The sequence below is a fragment of the Corella eumyota genome, chromosome 4 (genome assembly GCF_963082875.1).
Source record: "Corella eumyota chromosome 4, kaCorEumy4.1, whole genome shotgun sequence".
In the NCBI taxonomy this organism is placed as follows: domain Eukaryota; kingdom Metazoa; phylum Chordata; class Ascidiacea; order Phlebobranchia; family Corellidae; genus Corella; species Corella eumyota.
In genome coordinates, this window is record NC_137493.1 from 8,639,458 (window position 1) to 8,659,543 (window position 20,086).

A 20,086-nucleotide genomic window follows, 5' to 3' on the forward strand; every position below is an offset into this window, starting at 1 on the left:
GTAGCAAATGTCATATCTGAATATCTTGGGTAAAGTCTGTTACAGCAAGAATGAACAAAAAATGCTAAAAGTAAGTGAACACGTACTGTGATAGGGTTTTTGTTACCTTATTACAATTTTTTTTATCAAGAAATTAAACGAAAAATAACAATATATATTTTAATATTTATATACAAATATTCAGAATACAAAAAAATTTAAATTAAGATATAGCTTCATATGGTTGACATAGAAGATTACACATTAACTTGTTTGCATATCTTGTTGAGCACTAATGGAAATGCTTTAGGTAGGAGCTCATCATACTTTTCAACTCTTACAGTACTTTCACCAGAAAGTGACTTCAGTTGGTTTGGGTTGGAAGAGCCAAGTGTAACAGTAATTACCGAGGCTCCTACAGTGCGAAAACTTTTTCTCCAAAACTCAAACTCTTCTTGTGTTGTGGCACCCTTGGAACCTAGATTTAATTTTTTAATAGATTAAATGTAAAACACTGTAGATACAAATATACTTTTATAGAAATTAAAAAATATTATTAAAAGAAAATACTAATTGTTACCTGTTAAAAGTATCACTACACCAGGGTGATCTACCCTTCTACCAGCTAATGGATGAAAATTAACATATCTAGCTAATGACAAGGCTTTCCCAATTTGCTGACCTTTACCTACAACAGACAATTTATTATTGACAAATTTTCATACAAAAATTAAAAAATATTTGGGCTAAAATTTTAAATATTTTTACCTAATTCTCTCATGTTATTTACTGCTGCATTTACTATTATATTGTTAGTTCCATGTTCCAAATGCAATAAAGTTTTAGCTCCTAATGCAAACTGCACTATTCCGATATGTGTACCTGATAAAATAAAAACATTAGTTAAAAGTGTATTATCAAATTTATTATTTTATAAATAAATTTATAATTTATTTACCATTTATTCCTATTGGAAATTGTTGAATTATTTCTCTTATAAAATTCTTGGTAAATTCAAGATCGCTAACATCAATTTTTGTTCGAGAATCAATTACAAAAAGAATATCAAAAGAAGCTTTGGAAGGACATTTTTCTAAATTTACACACATAAAAATTAAAGAATTATTGAGTACAAATTTCAATAAAATATGCTATGTTTTTTTAAAATGCTTTACTGCTAAAAATTTTGAAATGACAAAATTAATAAAAAAGTAATTAACCTGGATGACTGTAAGGTGTCAATGTCATTTCTCTCCTCTTAACAATTCCTGTTTTTAAACTAGTTGGGCATAAATGTAATTTTAAATCATCCACATGACCAGCAAGATTGTAGGCTGATGGGGCTTCTATTATGTTTGCTATTTGAAGAGATCTGGAGTTTGTGCTATTTAAAAGCAACGTCTTTTCTCCTAAAATTTATATAAAAAATAACATTTTTTTCGTTTTTTCAACAAGTAAAAGTAAATAAAGAAAAGCCATTCAATATTACTATAAGTAAAACTTTATTTTTATGCCTAAAATAATAATTTAATTGTTTTAAATTACTAAAAACTTACCAATTAAAACAAATGTGAGATCTATGTTAAGGGAATCATAAGTTAAAAGTTCATTAAATATAATATCATGAGAAGGGCCAGAAGTGATAATAACAACTGAGGTTGGAATCATATTTCTTGATTTTCCTTGTGATGGAATTAAAAATCTTTCACGAACCCAACGCATAGCAGAACCTTAAATTAAAAAGAAATAAATTTGTTAAGTTTGTTAATTAAACACATTTTGTAATACAACAAATATAACTTCTTACCAATATCACGATTAGCATTTCTTTTTGTTCCAACAGAATTTGTTTTTCTCAATGCAGAATTAATTGCATTAAAATTGTGTCCATTTCTCAGGTAAATACTTTTAAAAGTTTTTGAATAAAAGGTTGCTACTCCAACCTAGCAAATACAATTTTCCATAGATCAACAAGCAAAAATAATAAATGGTAACCTAAATACATATGTACATATATTATGAAATAAATCAAATGCATTATCTGTTACCTGGACTTGATCTTGGCCAAGATTAAAAGGAAATGAAATATTTTTTATAAATTCAAAGATTTTTCCATATGTGAAAGGTGTTGAAGTACGATCAACTAGAAAGGCAATGTCCCGAGGTTGACAAATCATTGGATCAATCAAAGCTATAATTAATAAAAAATGTATTAAAATTAAAACAATGTATACACTTTCAGTTATTATATGATGATAAAACGAATATTTCCTCCTTTTACATTCATGATTTTTATTTTCTTTTTGTATATATCTTTATCCTCAATGTGGGAAAGTCGAATGTGTGACTTAAACATAGGGACATAAATTACATAAATTACTCCGACCCAGTCGTGAGTTGCCTGTGACAGTTTGGGATATCATAGAGAATATAATTGCCCGGTAATTATGCTGATTAAGTGCTAGCTCAGCAGGAGTTCATACCATTTATAGCGCCTTGTTAAGGGCGCTACAGCATGAGATCAGTGGGGATTAAACCCACGACCGCATGTGTGGTGTAGCAAGTGTTCTTACCACTACACCACGCTGCCGGTCACTACACCAGCTGCCGGTGTCTTTATATGTTCTTTTTATACCTAGCTCAAATAAAAGCCTTAATTTATATTAACTAAAGATGTAATTACCCTTGCATGATTTCCCATCTCCCTCATAATACTTTCTACATTTGCAATTAAATGATCCAATAGTGTTAACACAGTATGCATTTTTATCGCAATCATGTTCACCATAATAACATTCATTCAGATCTTGGCAGTTAATGATATGGGTATCTTCTCTGCTGTAATAAATATATGTTGATTATTTACATACTGAATCATAGTCTGATGTAAAGTTGGAAACAAAAATGTTTTAAATTAAGTTGTAAAGTTAATTTAACTAAAAAATGCAAAAAAATTAATTTGATACTTGTGGATTTAAAAATTTATGTTATTTTTGGAATTTGCACATTAGTTTAATTAATTTATCAGTTTTTATTTTACCTTCTGAATCCTTGTAAACAATCACAATTATAACCTCCTGGAAAATTATGACATGTTGAGGTTAAGTTGTTACACTTATGTTGTCCCGTTGCACATTCATTAACGTCATTGCACTGAAAACCATTGCCTTCATACCCACTGTAACATGAGCACCCATATGCACCTACAGTGTTAAGGCATTCTGCTGACTGGTGGCACTTGTTAGCATTTTTATCAAGGCATTCATTTACATCTTTGCAGATAAATCCATCGCCAGTAAATCCATTGGTACATTGGCAACTAAAACTGCCTAAAATTCGAAAAAAGAATAAATATCAAGATACACATTTTACAAAACAATAATTAAAAAAAACTACAAAAATATATTCTAAACAAATAAATAATATTACTTACCTTTAGTATTAGTGCAATTAGCATTTGCATTGCAAGGTAAATTAACACACTCATTGGTATCATTACATGTAAGCCCATTGCCAAAGTAACCAGTTCTACATTTACAAGAATAACTTCCAATTACATTTAAGCAATCAGCATCATCATGGCAGTCATTATCTAATGTGCATTCATTGATATCTTCACAACTCTTTCCATCACCTTTAAATCCAGTAAGACAATGACAGGTGTAACTACCCACAATGTTTGTGCAATTGGAGTTTTCATGACAATTGTTTTCACCTAGACACTCATTAATATCATCACAATCTGATCCATTTCCGTGATAGCCATCATAACATTTACATGAAAAATTTCCTTGCAAGTTCATACATTTTGCATTTTCATTGCAACCATGGTCACCCAGACACTCATTAATATCTTCACAATGTGATCCATTTCCGTGATACCCATCACGACATTTACATGAAAAATTTCCTTGCAAGTTCATACATTTTGCATTTTTATTGCAACCATGGTCACCCAGACACTCGTTAATATCTTCACAATGTGATCCATTTCCGTGATAGCCGTCATGACATTTACATGAAAAACTTCCTTGCAAGTTCATACATTTTGCATTTTCATTGCAACCATGATTACCCAAACACTCGTTAATATCTTCACAATGTGATCCATTTCCGTGAAAGCCATCACGACATTCACATAAAAAATTTCCTTGCAAGTTCATACATTTTGCATTTTCATGGCAACCATGATCACCCAGACACTCGTTAATATCTTTACAATGTGATCTATTTCCGTGATACCCATCAATACATTTACATGAAAAACTTCCTTGCAAGTTCATACATTTTGCATTTTCATGGCAACCATGATCACCCAGACACTCATTAATATCTTCACAACGTGATCCATTTCCGTGATAGCCTTCATGACATTTACACGAAAAATTTCCTTGCAAATTCATACATTTTGCATTTTCATGGCAACCATGATTACCCAGACACTCGTTAATATCTTCACAATGTGATCCATTTCCGTGATACCCATCAATACATTTACATGAAAAATTTCCTTGTAAGTTCATACATTTTGCATTTTCATGGCAACCATGATCACCCAGACACTCATTAATATCTTTACAATGTGATCCATTTCCGTGATAGCCATCAATACATTTACATGAAAAATTACCTTGCAAGTTAATACACTTTGCATTTTTATTGCAACCATGATTACCCAGACACTCGTTAATATCTTCACAATGTGATCCATTTCCGTGATACCCATCAATACATTTACATGAAAAATTTCCATGTAAGTTCATACATTTTGCATTTTCATGGCAACCATGATCACCCAGACACTCATTAATATCTTCACAATGTGATCCATTTCCGTGATAGCCATCATGACATTTACATGAAAAATTACCTTGTAAGTTAATACACTTTGCATTTTTATTGCAACCATGATTACCCAGACACTCGTTAATATCTTTACAATGTGATCCATTTCCGTGATAGCCATCAATACATTTACATGAAAAATTTCCTTGCAAGTTTATACATTTTGCATTTTTATTGCAACCATGGTCACCCAGACACTCGTTAATATCTTCACAATGTGATCCATTTCCGTGATAGCCATCATGACATTTACATGAAAAATTACCTTGCAAGTTAATACACTTTGCATTTTTATTGCAACCATGATTACCCAGACACTCGTTAATATCTTCACAATGTGATCCATTTCCGTGATACCCATCAATACATTTACATGAAAAATTTCCATGTAAGTTCATACATTTTGCATTTTCATGGCAACCATGATCACCCAGACACTCATTAATATCTTCACAATGTGATCCATTTCCGTGATAGCCATCATGACATTTACATGAAAAATTACCTTGCAAGTTAATACACTTTGCATTTTTATTGCAACCATGATTACCCAGACACTCGTTAATATCTTTACAATGTGATCCATTTCCGTGATAGCCATCAATACATTTACATGAAAAATTTCCGTGCAAGTTTATACATTTTGCATTTTTATTGCAACCATGGTCACCCATACACTCGTTAATATCTTCACAATGTGATCCATTTCCGTGATAGCCATCATGACATTTACATGAAAAATTACCTTGCAAGTTAATACACTTTGCATTTTTATTGCAACCATGATTACCCAGACACTCATTAATATCTTTACAATGTGATCCATTTCCGTGATAGCCATCAATACATTTACATGAAAAATTTCCTTGCAAGTTTATACATTTTGCATTTTTATTGCAACCATGGTCACCCAGACACTCATTAATATCTTCACAATGTGATCCATTTCCGTGATAGCCATCATAACACCCACATAAGTAACTACCAAATGAATTAATACACTCAGATTTATTGTGGCAATTGTTGCTGTTTTCGCATTCATTGATATCTTCACATTTCTGTCCATTTTCTTTAAATCCAGTTTTGCATGAACATTCATAAGAGCCTAGAGCAATATTGTTATATATTTTATGTTAAAAGAACTCTAATTAGAAAGTTTGTAATAATGTAAAGTACCAACAAAAAAAACAGCTCAATTTTTGTTGTCAATATTTTCCCAAAACAATAAAACCATGCAAAATAAATATTTCTTAAGTCAATTGCTTCACTAAGCAACATATTTAAACTTATCACCATAAAATAACATCAAAAAAAATTTGTGGTTTCTGTATTTCATGCAATCAAACATAAAAATCTCCAACACAAATGTAAAAATAAACTCTTTAAATATAAAAAACACAAAGTGCAAAAAAAACAGTTCAAGCCAAGTGTGAGTGTTCTGTTTTTACCTAAACAAAAACAAAATGCAAAATAAGCCTTGCAAAATAGTTTAAAAGTTTTTAAATCAGGCTTGAACATGTGCTTCCATCACCAGTGAATCCTGCATTGCAAACACAGTCAAACGAACCATTGTTATTGGTGCAATTTGCATTAATATCGCAAGCAGTTGGGTTTAGACATTCATCTAAATCATCACAGAATACCAATCCATCGCCAGTGTAACCAGGTAGACAAGCACATGTGAATAGACCTGGCATATTTGTACAAATGGAATTAGTTGCACAAAATCCAAGGGCACATTCATCTACGTCAGCGCAAGTAATTCCGTCCCCATTATACCCAACCTTACAGTCGCAAGTATATGATCCTGAAAAAATGATAACCTAATTAAATAACAATACCAAGATTTTGAAAAAGGTTACTTTGTGAATAAGATTTTTAATAGATAAGGCAAAGCTAAAAAAAAAAAACTTTACATTGTTTTCAAATTGGTTAAATAATTACCAAATGAGTTTGTGCAATCTGCATTCACATCACAATTATTAACCCCAGTGCATTCATCAACATCTGAACATTGCTTTCCATCTCCAATAAATCCAGTTGCACACAAGCAAGTAAATGTACCTTAAATAAGTAAAAAAAATCTGTTTTTAAAAAATATTCAAACAAATTAATCTTTAAAATATAAATTTTAACATTTGTATTAACCTGGAGCATTCATACAAACAGCTAGCACATGGCAGTCATGACTACCGGCTGTACATTCATTAATGTCAATGCAAGTATTTGTGCCAGTCCCATCGTCTTCAAATCCTGCGGCACATTCACAGCGAAATGAACCAGGCATGTTGACACAAGCCCTGTTGATGCCTGGACATATTGCGGAGATTGGCCCAGCAGAACATTCATCAATATCTATAAAAATATTGTTATTTAGTTCTTTTAGAATTTGTTTAGCAAGAAAAAAAGAATAAAAAATATAAGTTTACTATAAGTTCCACTAAACAATTTTTAAAAGTTCACTAAACAATTTTTAATCAAAATATTTGAATTAAGTTTTTTGTTTTAATTTTAATTATCTTACCAACACAAGTTTTTCCATCACCAGTGAAACCGGCTCTACAAGCACAATCAAAAGAGTTCACAGTATCAATACAGGCTGCATTTACATCACAATCATGAGTTCCAAGAGAGCATTCATCTGTTAGTGGTACTGCAGTTGTGACAGCTATAAAAATTGACAGCTATAACAGCTATAAAAAAATTATCTTACCAACTCCTAAATATTTTAATTTTAACAAAACAAAGGCTTACTTGTGCATGTAAATCCATCACCAACAAAGCCAGGGGAGCAAGTACAAGTATGACCTCCAACTAAGTTGCTACAAACTGCATCAGGTGAACAACCATGTGTGCCGATGACACATTCATTTACATCTAAAAATAATAGTTTGCGTAAAATTATTTTTGTTTAAAATAGGTCTTGTTATGTCTGAAATATTATTTACCAGTGCAAGTCCTTCCATCGCCCTGGTAACCCGGTAAACAAGAACAAGCAAAAGTAGCAGGAATATTCGAACAAGTTGCTTGTGGGCTGCAATTATCTATTCCTCTTGCACATTCATCAATATCTTTAGCGAATTGTAAGATTAAATTTTTAATAAAATAAGTGTAAAAACATGCTGCCTCAAGTAAAAATTATATGTTTAGAATTTAAAAAAGTGCAAAATAAAGATTTTAACATTATTGATTTGTACTTCCAATCTACATATTAACAAATCTACAGCATCTATGTTAAAAACCTATTTTAAGTTAGCTTAAAGAGTGGTACAATTAATGAAAAAATGTTTTTTTTATAGTCAAGATCTGTTATATATTTATAAATAAACTTTACCTTGGCAAACTAGACCTATCTTTTCAAACCCAGTCGTACAAATACAATTAAAACTACCAAGAGTATTAACACAAGTAGTTGTTGGATGACAAGTGTCTATTGCAAGTGTACATTCATCTACATCTAAATATTTAACATTATGCTTTTTTATTTAGCGTCAAAAGCTTTGTTTAAAAAAGCTAAGATGTAAATTTATTTCAAATCACAAACACTATAAATGTTGTTATATGTATATTAATCATGAAACACTATAATAATTGTATTATTTACCTGTGCATGTTCTACCATTACCCAAATATCCAGTATTACAAACACAAGCAAAAGCTCCATTTAAGTTCGTGCAAGTTGCTTGTGTATGACAATCATGTGTTCCTCTTGCACATTCATCAATATCTTAACAGTAAAAATATATTACAGATTGAGATAAAGAATAGTTAAACTAAGGCAACTTAAGTTGTTAAAATGTTAAACATGGGCATTACAAAAGTAAATATTTTTAAAAACAATACCAGTATTTAATTTTTATTTATTTCTATGTTTATTTTAAATGTGGGAAGGTCAACTTCACAGCCTAAACTTTAAGAACCATTTATTACTCCCAATTCCAGCTAAGTCTTAACTTCACTTTAGCAGTTTAGCATATTATTATTAATTGATCATAATTGCCAGATACAAAACCTGCTAGTTGGTTTTTGAGAACCCAAGACCATGTAGTAAAACCAAGTGTTTACCTATGCATATCAATCCAAATTTTTCATAATTTTTATCACAATTGCAATCAAAACTTCCAACTCTGTTCACACAAATGGTTGATGGGTCACAATCATTAGTTCCCAACGTACACTCATCTAAATCTATTAGAATAACAAAGTAGATAAAAGCTCTTATGCAAAGTATAAGTTTTTATACGATATAAGTTTAAACAAAAAGATTGAAATGAATTGTTACCGATGCATTCGGTTCCAACAAGATTAAATCCAATAGCACAAACACAAGTATAAGAGCCATCAGTGTTAATACAGCTTGTAGTTAGTGGACAGTTAGCTGTACCCAATGCACATTCATTGATGTCTGTTTAAAAAATAAAAAATAAATATGCCGGAGCTATATTTTTTTATTGATTTAGTATGTACATTTAAATTCCGTAAAAAAATATTTTATTTGTAAATAAAATATGGCTAACCTGTGCAAGTGAACCCATCACCATTGGTTCCAAGTGGGCAAGTACATTGAAAAGACCCAATTGTGTTTAAACAATTGTTGGGACAAACATTTTGTGCACATTCATTTACATCTGAACAAAACAAAATAACAATCAATAAAACAATACACAAAGAAATCAACAAATTTGTTTAAAAGAGGGTTTACCAAAGCAAGATATTCCATCTCCATTATACCCATTTTTACATAAGCAAGAATGTGATCCTGGTGTGTTCTGACACATTGCTTCAGCATGACACACATCATCACCAGTAACACATTCATTAATGTCTGGTAAAAAAAAATTGGTTAGTTTGGTTATTAGTTACTAACAATGTTTAGGCACTTAGCATCTCAAGTAGCGTTTAGTTTTTATAGTTAATATACTTATAAGCCTTAAGGATTTCACTAACCTTGGCAAGGGTTTCCAGCATACCCACGAATACAATTACAAGTTGGACCACTCGGTTGATTTTCACAAATCTCATTAGATCCAGTACAAGTTGTTGGTGTGCATTGGTTAATTACTAAAAAAGGTATGGTGTTTAAATTTTGAGAAAGGTAAAAAATGTAAAAGTATTTCTCTTTCTGGAAAATTATTTCGGATAAAGTTAATTTTGTTTTCCTTTTTCTTTAACTTCATATGTAAATGATTAAGTTGTTGTTTCTTTTAATCTTACTTGTTTGTGTGTAAGTATATATCCCTTCACTTGAAGCTGAACCACTTTGTGTCACAATGGAGAAAATAAAATCCGTGTTTTGTGTTAGACCATCAACCACTACCTTAGTCTCAGTACCAGGTAAATAAAATGGAGATTTTGGATTTCCGGTTTGGCCCTAGTAACATAATTAAATAATTTACAATCAAATAAATTAATTTAGAAATAAAAAAAATTTTAAATTGCACTTTACAAATTTATTTTGTTTTTTTTAGGCAAGATTATATTTTATCACTATCATTATTTTAAAAGTAACAATTTTATTACCTGTGGAAAATAAGTGACTTTATATCCTTCATGAAAACCTCTTGGTACTTGCCAGGATATCTCAACAGCATTTCCATTTATAGAAACTGCTCTTAAATCTTTTACGTCCAGAGGAGCTATTTAAAAGAGTAAATGTCAATAAATTTTCACTGGCAGCGTGGTGTAGTAGTCCCAACACTTGCTACACTACATAAGGTCATAGGTTTGATCCCCAATGCTCTCATGCTGTACTTGAGTAAGCCGCTATAAGTGGTATAAACTTCTGCGGAGCCAGTAATTAATCAACAGCTTAATTATTAAAGTTGGGGTAACAGTTAATACACTCTATGTTTAGGTAGAAAAGTTGCCCTTCTCACTTCGTGGATAAAATTATTTTAAAACAATTCTGCGCCAAGTCCTTTAAATAAATGATAACCTTAAAATTTCTTTTCGCATATTTTAAACTTACTTGTAGTTAGGTAAATGCTTGATGGAGCTCCTTCCCCCAAATAATTTATATTTCTCGCTTCAAATTGATAATTTGTTCCTGGTTCTAGGTTGTTCATAACTGCTGATGTTTTATCCTTGGCTACATTTACAGTTTGATACAAAGTTGCCAAATACTGTTGGTCTATGTTTGCATTTTTAAAGTAGAGGCCATCTGTTGCAAGTGGACTATATGAAATCTATTTATTTAAAAAAATTAAACAAAAAAATAATTAAAGTTATTACTATAAATTTAAAATGTAAAGGCTATTATTGCTCAAAGTATAACAGTTTTAAATAAAATACCAAAACTTAATTATATTGGACAAAATGCTTATGTATTAAAATGTAACCTGTGTCTTAAAGAATAATATATCTTAAAGCCAAAATGAATTACTAAAAAAGATTTAATCACCAAAAAATTTATATATATTCAAATAATCAAAATAATAATTCTACCTTTAAACTATCCACATCTGTTGGGACTTGATTCCACTGAAGTTCAACTGATGAATCAGAAACATAAACTGCCTGCAAGTTGTTAACTAAAAAAAGTATGTATATAATACTGTTAAAATTTTAAGAAAATTATATTTACATTGTAATGATAAAGTTGATTGCAACTTACCATTTGGTAGTTGGGGAACAGTTGGCTGCACAGTCCACTGGTCATTAGGATCCTGAAACATTTTAAAACTTAAAAATTTTTAAACTTAAAAATTTAAAACACAAATTTTGTCAAGTTTTAATAACTCAAAATATCAGCTAAATTTTTTTTGTGCAATAAACTTATTGGTTAAAGATTAACACTTGTAACTAACAAAAAAAATTTCTTAAAGTTAAAGGTAAAAAATTTGTTTTTACAATTGTTGGTGTAGGTTGGTTTGGAAGTGGACCACCATTAGGGTCGGCTTTGAGACTAAAACTCCTTGATGCAATGGCTGAACCTGGGTTGAGATCTTTGTATTCTTTGAGGCAATTATTCACATCAAAGTTATATGGAGCATGGCTTTCTAAAATTAACAAATGAACAGTTTGAATTTTTATTCAAGTATAAATCTGATCAGACAATTTAAACAATGTTTTTTTTAAATTTTTTAGATATTTTATGTAGAAAATCGCCTTATGCTTTAACTTGAGTAACTTTTACAAAAAAACATTTCTTTTTAACAAATATAAATTACAGATAATTACCAAGTAATTCACATATATATATAGTTTTACCTAAGTAAGAGAAAGCATAACTGCTATCCTTAAAACATTCTGGTGAATAAATTCCATTAGCAAGATGAAAATGAACGGTAAACCCAATAAAATCTTGAGTTACTTGCCAATCAACCTAATAAAATTTCACAAATTTTATTTTCAAATCATTTTAAATTTTTTTGATCAGATGCTTGTTCAATATTTTTAATCAAAATTTAAGGGCATTGCACAAATTCACATTAGCAAATGTTACTTGTTCAATAAAAACCAAAAACCATTATCAATAATTAGCTGCATTTTTCATTATATATATATATATTAATATATATAATATATATACGTATATATATATATACATCTAAACCTTTTTATATAAAATAGTAAATAGCAAAATAAAATAAATTTGCCTGCTCAAAAACAAAATGGCCTCCAGGTGGATTGCTTAAACTATCAGCAGGACAAGCTCCCCAAAATTGAAAAGTTTTAATCACACATTCTGGTGGAACAATCATCCCTAGCAACCATCTTCCCTCTTCGTTAGGTCTTGAGTCACGAATTTGAATGTGACCTTGACCGCCTGAGCCCCATTGGGTCATCCACTCAATATATGGTAAAAACTCTGGGTAAAATGTTTGATAAATATTAAAAAAAACATTTTTTTTTAATTTTTAGTATTTTTAAAAACTTCTTTTTAAAATACCTGTAAAAATTGGTTTGGGTTCCTCTCCAGGAGGCAATGGTTGGTTTTCAACTGGTAATAATGGTGTCTGAGTTGGACCAATAAAAATGGTTGTTGTGGTTGGTGGTATGGGAGGTGTTTGGAATGGTTGCGTAGTTTGTGGAACTGGTGTCTCTATTAAATATAGTTTTTCAAGTCTTAAAATAACAAATAGAAAAAAATTTAATATTTGTCATTAGTTGAACTCACGATAATAATTCACAGTTGTTGCTTGTCGAGGTACAGGCGGAAAATTAAAATCCCCACTACCCCCACTTCCTCCAAAGCCCCCACTGCCCTCCCAGAACCCACTTCCACCCCCTGAACCTCCTTCAAATATGTGGGGGAGTTGCCGTGGGCAATCATCTGGGGAGAATCGACCCAGCCATGGGGCAGCTAAAAATACAAAAAATTTTATTTTACTAACATAAGCTATCTTTTATATTACCAAGTTTTAACATTTTTAACACCACAAATATAAAAATGGTATTTACAATAAATACACTATTTAAAATAAAATAGTTTCAAGATTTTAACAAATAATGGTTGATGATTTACATACCTTCTTCTACTATAACAAATCTAAATGCTTCCTCACTAAGACAATTTCGAAAATAAACAGCTGAAGTAAACTGAAATTTAATTCCAATGAAGTCCAAATTATTCTGCCAGCCTAACTGCTGCATAAAGATTTCACTTCTTCGCAGATTAGAGTCTCTTACATTTAAACAGGCATTCCAGATCTAAAATAAAATTTGATTTATACACATGTTAGAAGTAACATATATACATTTTTTTTAAATTTGTTTATCCTCAACGTTGGAAGGTCAACTTTACAACCTAAACACAGAGTAACTTCAGTTGCCCAAACCCAGTTTTAAGTTACCTTTGGCAGTTTAGAATATTATAATATATAAATGCCTGATATTAACCTACTCATTAAATGTTGCAGGAGTTCATATTGTTTATAGTCTTTACTAAAGACACTACACCATGCAAGCAGTAAAGATTAAACCTAAGACCTTATGTAGTGTTCTAACCACTACAACACTTACTTTTTTAAAATAGTATATAAAATAAATGTTACCACTTTTTAAGTCAAATTAAAAAATTATACAAAATAAATTAAACATTTTTTGTATTAGAAAACTTGAAAGTCAAAATATTATGCACAAAATTTAAAATCTTACATCAGCATCAGTTAAAGGACATTCTGGTGGAAAAATGACTCTAAGTTGCCAAGCTCCATTTGGTTTAACATTGGGCAGAACCAACTGTAGTTCAGCTCCATTTGGCCAAGTATTTGTAACCTTAAGAACAGGCACTAAACCTACAAATAATATGAAAATAAAAAACAGTTTTTACAATAAGTAAATTAAAGAAATTAAATTAAATTTTTGATTGAAATATATCGATTTTTTATGAAGTTTTTTTTTATAAATATTGCCTTTTAGATGGACTGGGGTACCTATAAAATATACAGGCTCGAATAAATCAAATGGTTGTCAAATGGACCAATTGGATCTAATGTTTATCAAATAGTTACTGAATGGAACAAAAGGATCGTATAGATTAAACCCTAACCCCAACCCATATCCATTTGAAAACCCTAACCTTTATCCATTTAAATTTTTAGTATCGGTTGGACCAGAAACCCAGCTTTCTAGAAACATATTTAACTTACGGTGTTCACAATTTCTTCCAAACACATTATCAGGACAATCACACAAATAATTTAATCCAGCAATGTTTGAACATTCTCCATCATTATCACAAGGGTCAGATATACATGCTGGAAGAATAAAAAGTGTTTTTTATTAACACCAAAACCATTTTAAACTATGATTTATAAGCTAACGAAAAATAAAGCTATTAATATAATTCATTCTCAAGTTTTACATAACAGTTAAATGCAAATCCTTTTTTTTTTTTGTTTAGATATAATTAATAATAATTTTATTAAAATATTTTACCATCAAATTTAGGAATGTTATCAGCACTAAAAATATCAGCGGCAGCAGCATGAGGATCCATTCCAAGAATTACCTCGCTTGGTTGAACAAAAAACATCGAAACACCAGCTACTGCTGATTGAAAAGCAGAGTTGATTAAAATACTAGGTTGGTTTCCAATAAAATTTTTCCTAAAAATAAAATTAAGTATATATATATATTTTTTTAACTTCAGTTAAAAACATTTGCAAGTACTGTTAATATAGCTGTGTTATATTTTAGTAGTAAGCTATTTAAAAAAAACTTATAAAAATAATCAAAATATAAATACCTAGAGTCCTCATGTTTTCCTGTTGATCCTGGACCTCCGACAATGGCTCCAATTAAAGTGTTTGCATTGGGTTTTGATGATTTAAAAAAACCCCAACCACAACTTTCTGGGGGAGTTGGACAGGAACTACAAATTTCATTAAAATGTTACAAATACAAACCCTTTTAGGATCATTTTATGTGCAAAAATCACTTTAAAAAAAGGTTTATTCTATTCTAAACGTAACACATAATTCATAATGTGCCTAAATACCAAATAGTAAATATTTATCCATACTTAGAAATGTTTTAAGCCCAGTCCTTGAACTTAGAACAAGTGATTTATTTATTGTTTAACTGTGACAAACTTTAGTTTTTTACCTGTCTCGGTCGTGAATAAATTTGGGAAAATCATTTCCATATCCAACCATGTAACTTGTTCCGGAGTTTTTCCCCAATATTTCCTCAATTTGTTCGGTTGCCATTCTTCTGTAATTTGTTTTTCTTGCATCGTCGGTTACAAAGTCGGAAGCCATTAAACATAGAAATGCAGTGTTTGCTGTAAAAAATATAAAAATTTTTACACATTTAAATATATAAACTTTAAAGAACAAAAATACAATATTAAACTTTTTACAAAAAATCTCACAGAAACTAATATTTAGTTAAAGCTTAGATATTAGACATAGGGCAGCTTTTATTTAACTAAACATAACAAACCGGCAGCATGGTGTACTGGTCAAAACACTTCCAACACCACATGATGCTGTAAAGTGCTATAAATGATATGAACTCCTACTGAGCCAGCACCTAAGCAGCAGCTTAACTATTGGGCAATAATAATCTATAACATCCAATACTGCCAAAGGAAACTTATGACTGAGTCAGGGCAACTGCTGTTACTCTATGTTAAGTCGTGCATTTGACTCCCACATCGAGGATAAAAATACATATATACATAAAAAAATCGAAATATATTTTGCAATAACAATATCGCATCAAAAAAATGTGCTGAAAATCCGAAGAGTTAAAAAAGAGACCTGCAAATTTATTAGGATATTTAATTCCTTGCATTCCAAGTATTCCATCAGGAGTAAAAGTTGCTTGAGGTCCGCTCCAAAAATCACAAAATCTTCGAACTGGAACAAAAAATTTTGCACTGTCCCCAGTCACTTCAGCAAGCATCAACTAAAAGTTTTAAACAAATACTTTTAAATTTAATAATACAAAAAAATTTAAACAAGTATATATATATATAAATATATATACAGTTTGTAAAAAAATATAATCTTTGTTCTTTTGGCTGTAAGGTATGGCCAAATGGCATATAAAATTTGTATTGTAACTCACAAAAATAAAATAAAATCTTTAAAATTCAATTTCTACCTGAATTGCCAGAACTTTATTGTCATAATCAACTCCTTTCTCGGTTTTAACATCTCCAAGTTTAAATTCGTCATATTTGATCAAAGCCTGATCCATATATGCCTGATTATTGGTGGCTCTGTACAGCCAGATTGCAGCCCACGCCAATTCATCGCCATATCCTGTTGACCTACGTTGAAAAATTGTTTTAAACTTAATTTTTTTCAAATTCACATGTTTGAATCTAAAACAATGCAACACGTGTAGAATAACAAATGGTTTAGGGTTGCCAAACTAGATTTAATTTAACATTTAATATACTAACGGGTAAAAATTCTTCGCTGAAGGTATCGAGAAGGCATCGTATCTTCCTCGGTTCATATCAGCAAAATAATAAAGTTGTTCAGCATGTTGAATAAGAGCATTCGAATACTGTTGGTCTAAAATATAAAATTATGTAGAATGTGTATTGCAGATTACTTTATATTTAATCGCCATGTCGAACTACAAACCCCCATTTAATAAGGTTTGAACAAAACCAAATTTCATAGATCAAAGTAAAATACCAAAACAAAAATCACAACATTTGTGTATACTGTGACGTAAGTAATTTATTTCGCGTATCCCGCAATTAACCAATTAACATCGTCGCCTTGGCCTAGTAGTTATTTGAACACGTGTTTTGCCGGGAGCTTTAGGTTATGATTTTATAACTTATGACGAGCCTTTAGTGCTTATTACAAAATGTAAAGTTATTTGCTTTACGTATATCAAATAAAACTTATCTTCAAGAAACTTATATAAGCATACAAGAATGTATTTACAACATTCTTTGGTTTTTACCTTTTTAAATAAATCAAAATCGCTAAAAATTCCTAACGTCTAAATTATTAAAGAATTTAAAGTAATAAATCAGATTAAAATTTAAGCCCATACCTACGCCGACCAATAAAGAATTAAACAGCATTGCAGTTGAACACAAAGCAGCGACAGTTTCACCGATAAGGTCGGTCCCTGGATCAGTTGTTGTCAGTTTGTATGCTGGTCTTCTCCAATCCATACTACTTCCACTTTCCCATTCTCCATGCTCTATTGATGGATCCCCAACCTGTAAAGAAAAATATGTGATTTATTTAGTTTTTGACCTTATTTGTTTAATAACCTTAAGATTTCCCTTAATATTATAAACCACCACTTACCATTCCATAAAACACATTATCTTCAACGTGAGCTTTAAGGAAGTAATCGGTTCCCCATTTTACGGTTTTAAGAAGGTTAATAGTCTCCAAAGCTCGTTCGTATCCTTGTTTGTATCGTAATCCACCCCAAGCAAGCTGGGTCATTGCAAACGCCATGGGGTAACCAAACTTAACGTAATCTCCCGCTAAAAAATATAATGTTGAGTTTAAAAGATTATTGGAAAAAACTTGTTGATGAAAAAATTATAAAAGTTTTATATTTTAAAATAATTTTAAAATAAATTATTTAAGGTTAAGTGTTTATAAAACGCAAATAATCTTTATTAATGCAAAATTTTATTCACAAAACTTAAAATTCTTACAGATGTAGTATCCTCCAGTTAAGTCAACACCTTCTGCTCCTCCGTCGTAAGTACCGGAAGATTGTTTCCAAAACACAACTTGGTCTTTTGGCAAAGTCCCCGATTTTTGAGATTCAAAAAACCTCAGTGAAGAAGCAAGAACGTAATTAAAGTCGACCTGAAAATCTAGAAAAAAAAGATTGTGTTAGAAATTTATATTATTTACTAAACTTCAAATAAATACTTTTTATTTTAGTTCATTTATTAAATTAAATGTAATTCTTTTTTTTTAATTATTTTAAAAATGAACTAAACTTACTGTTATCAACTTCCAATGGAGTAATTGCCTTTCCTTTCGACAAACCTAAAACGTGACCTTGAAAATCAATGGTTAGCGAGGGAAGACCATTTTGAGAATATCCAAGAATGTGAAACTCGAGTTTTGATCCCGCATATAAGTTTCCGTTCCACGCTTGGTTCTCGATAACGTAATAAGTAAAATCGCGACCAACGTCACTGACTTTTCCGGTCCATAACTTAGACAAAATCGTAACAATTTCATAAATTATTATTTTGTTAAAAAAATGACAACATATTTAAAAAAGAGCGTCTGGATAACATTTTTAATTCAAATACTATCGCTGACTTGAGTTGTTATACGTTAACCGTTTTAATTTGTAAAAATATATATTAATTAGGTACAATATATAGTAAATTAGATATTTTTTTAAATATGTTACCTGTAATCCCTTCACTGGTCTGTCAAAGTTTATAGTTAATTTCCAAGTTCCTTTTGTTGACTCAAAAACTGTGACTTTAACATCACCTTCAAACCCTCCGTCAGCAAAAGTTTCTAAAAATTAAAAAAAAATACATAAACGTTAAAACTAATTAATTGTTATTTTAAAATAAATTCGATTACTTTAAAAATTGTTGATGTTTTAACGATACTATATTTTGTTATTAAAACTTACTTGATACTGACCAGATATCCGAAAAAGGACTTGCAAACGAACTTACAGAATAAATAAAATAATTTAAAAATAAAAATATAATAGAAATTTTCTTCATTTTTTCCATTTCTGCGCCAAAACCCAAGCGGCCCTTTTTTTGTTGTAAATAATTCGACTATAATAATGCCTAAATTTAAATTTAATAAAAAAACAAAGTTTTCTGCTAAAAACAAAAATTCCTTAAAAATAACAAAATGAAACATAGGAACTTGTTTTACTAACATTCACGTTATACTGACTACTTTAAAAAGTTAACCAAACAACTCGTAATAAACTAAAGTTTTCCCATTTTACTGTAATAAACAATACTTTATACCTCGTCTAACGTTCTTAGCCCGAGCAAATTTCCATAAATCTTCACGATTTTGACGTTGACAATCATCGATTGTTACGTAAACAATGGCCCCCAATTATGAGCAAACAATTAACTGGTATAATGAAGCGGTTTTACGGGCTAGTTAGTGTTAGACGACTGGAAATAAACGTCAAAGCTTGTAATAATTATGTCAGAACTAGAAAAGAAGACATGCCTCGTAAAAGTTTTACCAACAAATTGGCAAAAAAATTTTTGACCAAATAAAATAAATAAATATATTTTTAAATCAAAAATAAAAAAAAATTACCCAGTCTTTATTTCGATAAAAAAATTGTTTTCTCGAAATCTTAAATTTTTTACCAAAATATATAAAAAATAATATCGCTTTATATGTTTAATCTTACGCACTCTTATAAAAATTTGGGTTAAAAACAATTTAAATTAAATTGATATTACACTAATTAGCGTACAAGCGACGTTAATTAGTATATTTAATAACAGGCTAGAATTGATCTTATTTTTTAACACGTTTACGTAATGTGCACATTAAATACAAGTTATTAACAAATTTATAAACTATACCGGTTTATATGTAACAGTTAAAAAAATTTTTTTGCAGTAATATGTATTGATTCTGCTAATGTTAAAAATTTGGTGGTTAAGATTTTTAAAAAAATGTAGTTGAATTTTAAATGGTCAAAAAGTTAGAAATTAAATTTAGAGCAATATTTCAGATCAAACGAACATCACCTTGCGCTACAAAAATACTCAGCAGTAAAAATCATGGTGATGCTACATGTTGTTTTAACACACAACACGCTTTTTTTAAAAACATTTAACAATTAAAGCCTATAGAAA

The 20,086-nt window shown here is 30.2% G+C and overlaps 2 protein-coding genes and 1 long non-coding RNA gene across 3 annotated transcripts; all 3 read right to left on the minus strand.

Annotated features, from left to right (window-relative positions):
• Positions 1-236: 236 nt before the first annotated feature.
• On the minus strand, positions 237-1,701 carry LOC145750763 (matrilin-2-like). Its single transcript, XM_082566843.1, has 6 exons — positions 1,536-1,701; positions 1,200-1,388; positions 938-1,072; positions 748-861; positions 560-667; positions 237-457 (listed from the first exon to the last, which is right to left on the minus strand). The coding sequence occupies exons 1-6, from the start codon at positions 1,699-1,701 to the stop codon at positions 237-239; spliced, it is 933 nt and encodes a 310-aa protein (XP_082422969.1).
• A 1,314-nt stretch (positions 1,702-3,015) lies between these two features.
• On the minus strand, positions 3,016-18,979 carry LOC145750764 (uncharacterized). Its single transcript, XM_082566844.1, has 37 exons — positions 18,874-18,979; positions 18,640-18,752; positions 18,219-18,435; positions 17,921-18,085; positions 17,559-17,743; positions 17,322-17,467; positions 17,141-17,154; positions 16,685-16,799; positions 16,381-16,549; positions 16,035-16,182; positions 15,376-15,553; positions 15,017-15,142; positions 14,707-14,876; positions 14,418-14,525; positions 13,924-14,063; positions 13,296-13,476; positions 12,944-13,129; positions 12,716-12,868; positions 12,423-12,634; positions 12,034-12,148; positions 10,793-10,912; positions 10,345-10,460; positions 10,039-10,195; positions 9,772-9,885; positions 9,527-9,649; positions 9,342-9,452; positions 9,107-9,229; positions 8,890-9,012; positions 8,429-8,551; positions 8,159-8,281; positions 7,766-7,895; positions 7,349-7,482; positions 6,973-7,179; positions 6,769-6,888; positions 6,341-6,631; positions 3,413-5,929; positions 3,016-3,308 (listed from the first exon to the last, which is right to left on the minus strand). The coding sequence occupies exons 1-37, from the start codon at positions 18,977-18,979 to the stop codon at positions 3,016-3,018; spliced, it is 7,872 nt and encodes a 2,623-aa protein (XP_082422970.1).
• On the minus strand, positions 10,877-11,721 carry LOC145750038 (uncharacterized). Its single transcript, XR_014283660.1, has 4 exons — positions 11,674-11,721; positions 11,438-11,489; positions 11,269-11,354; positions 10,877-11,009 (listed from the first exon to the last, which is right to left on the minus strand). It is a non-coding gene; the product is annotated as an uncharacterized LOC145750038 (long non-coding RNA).
• Positions 18,980-20,086: the final 1,107 nt, after the last annotated feature.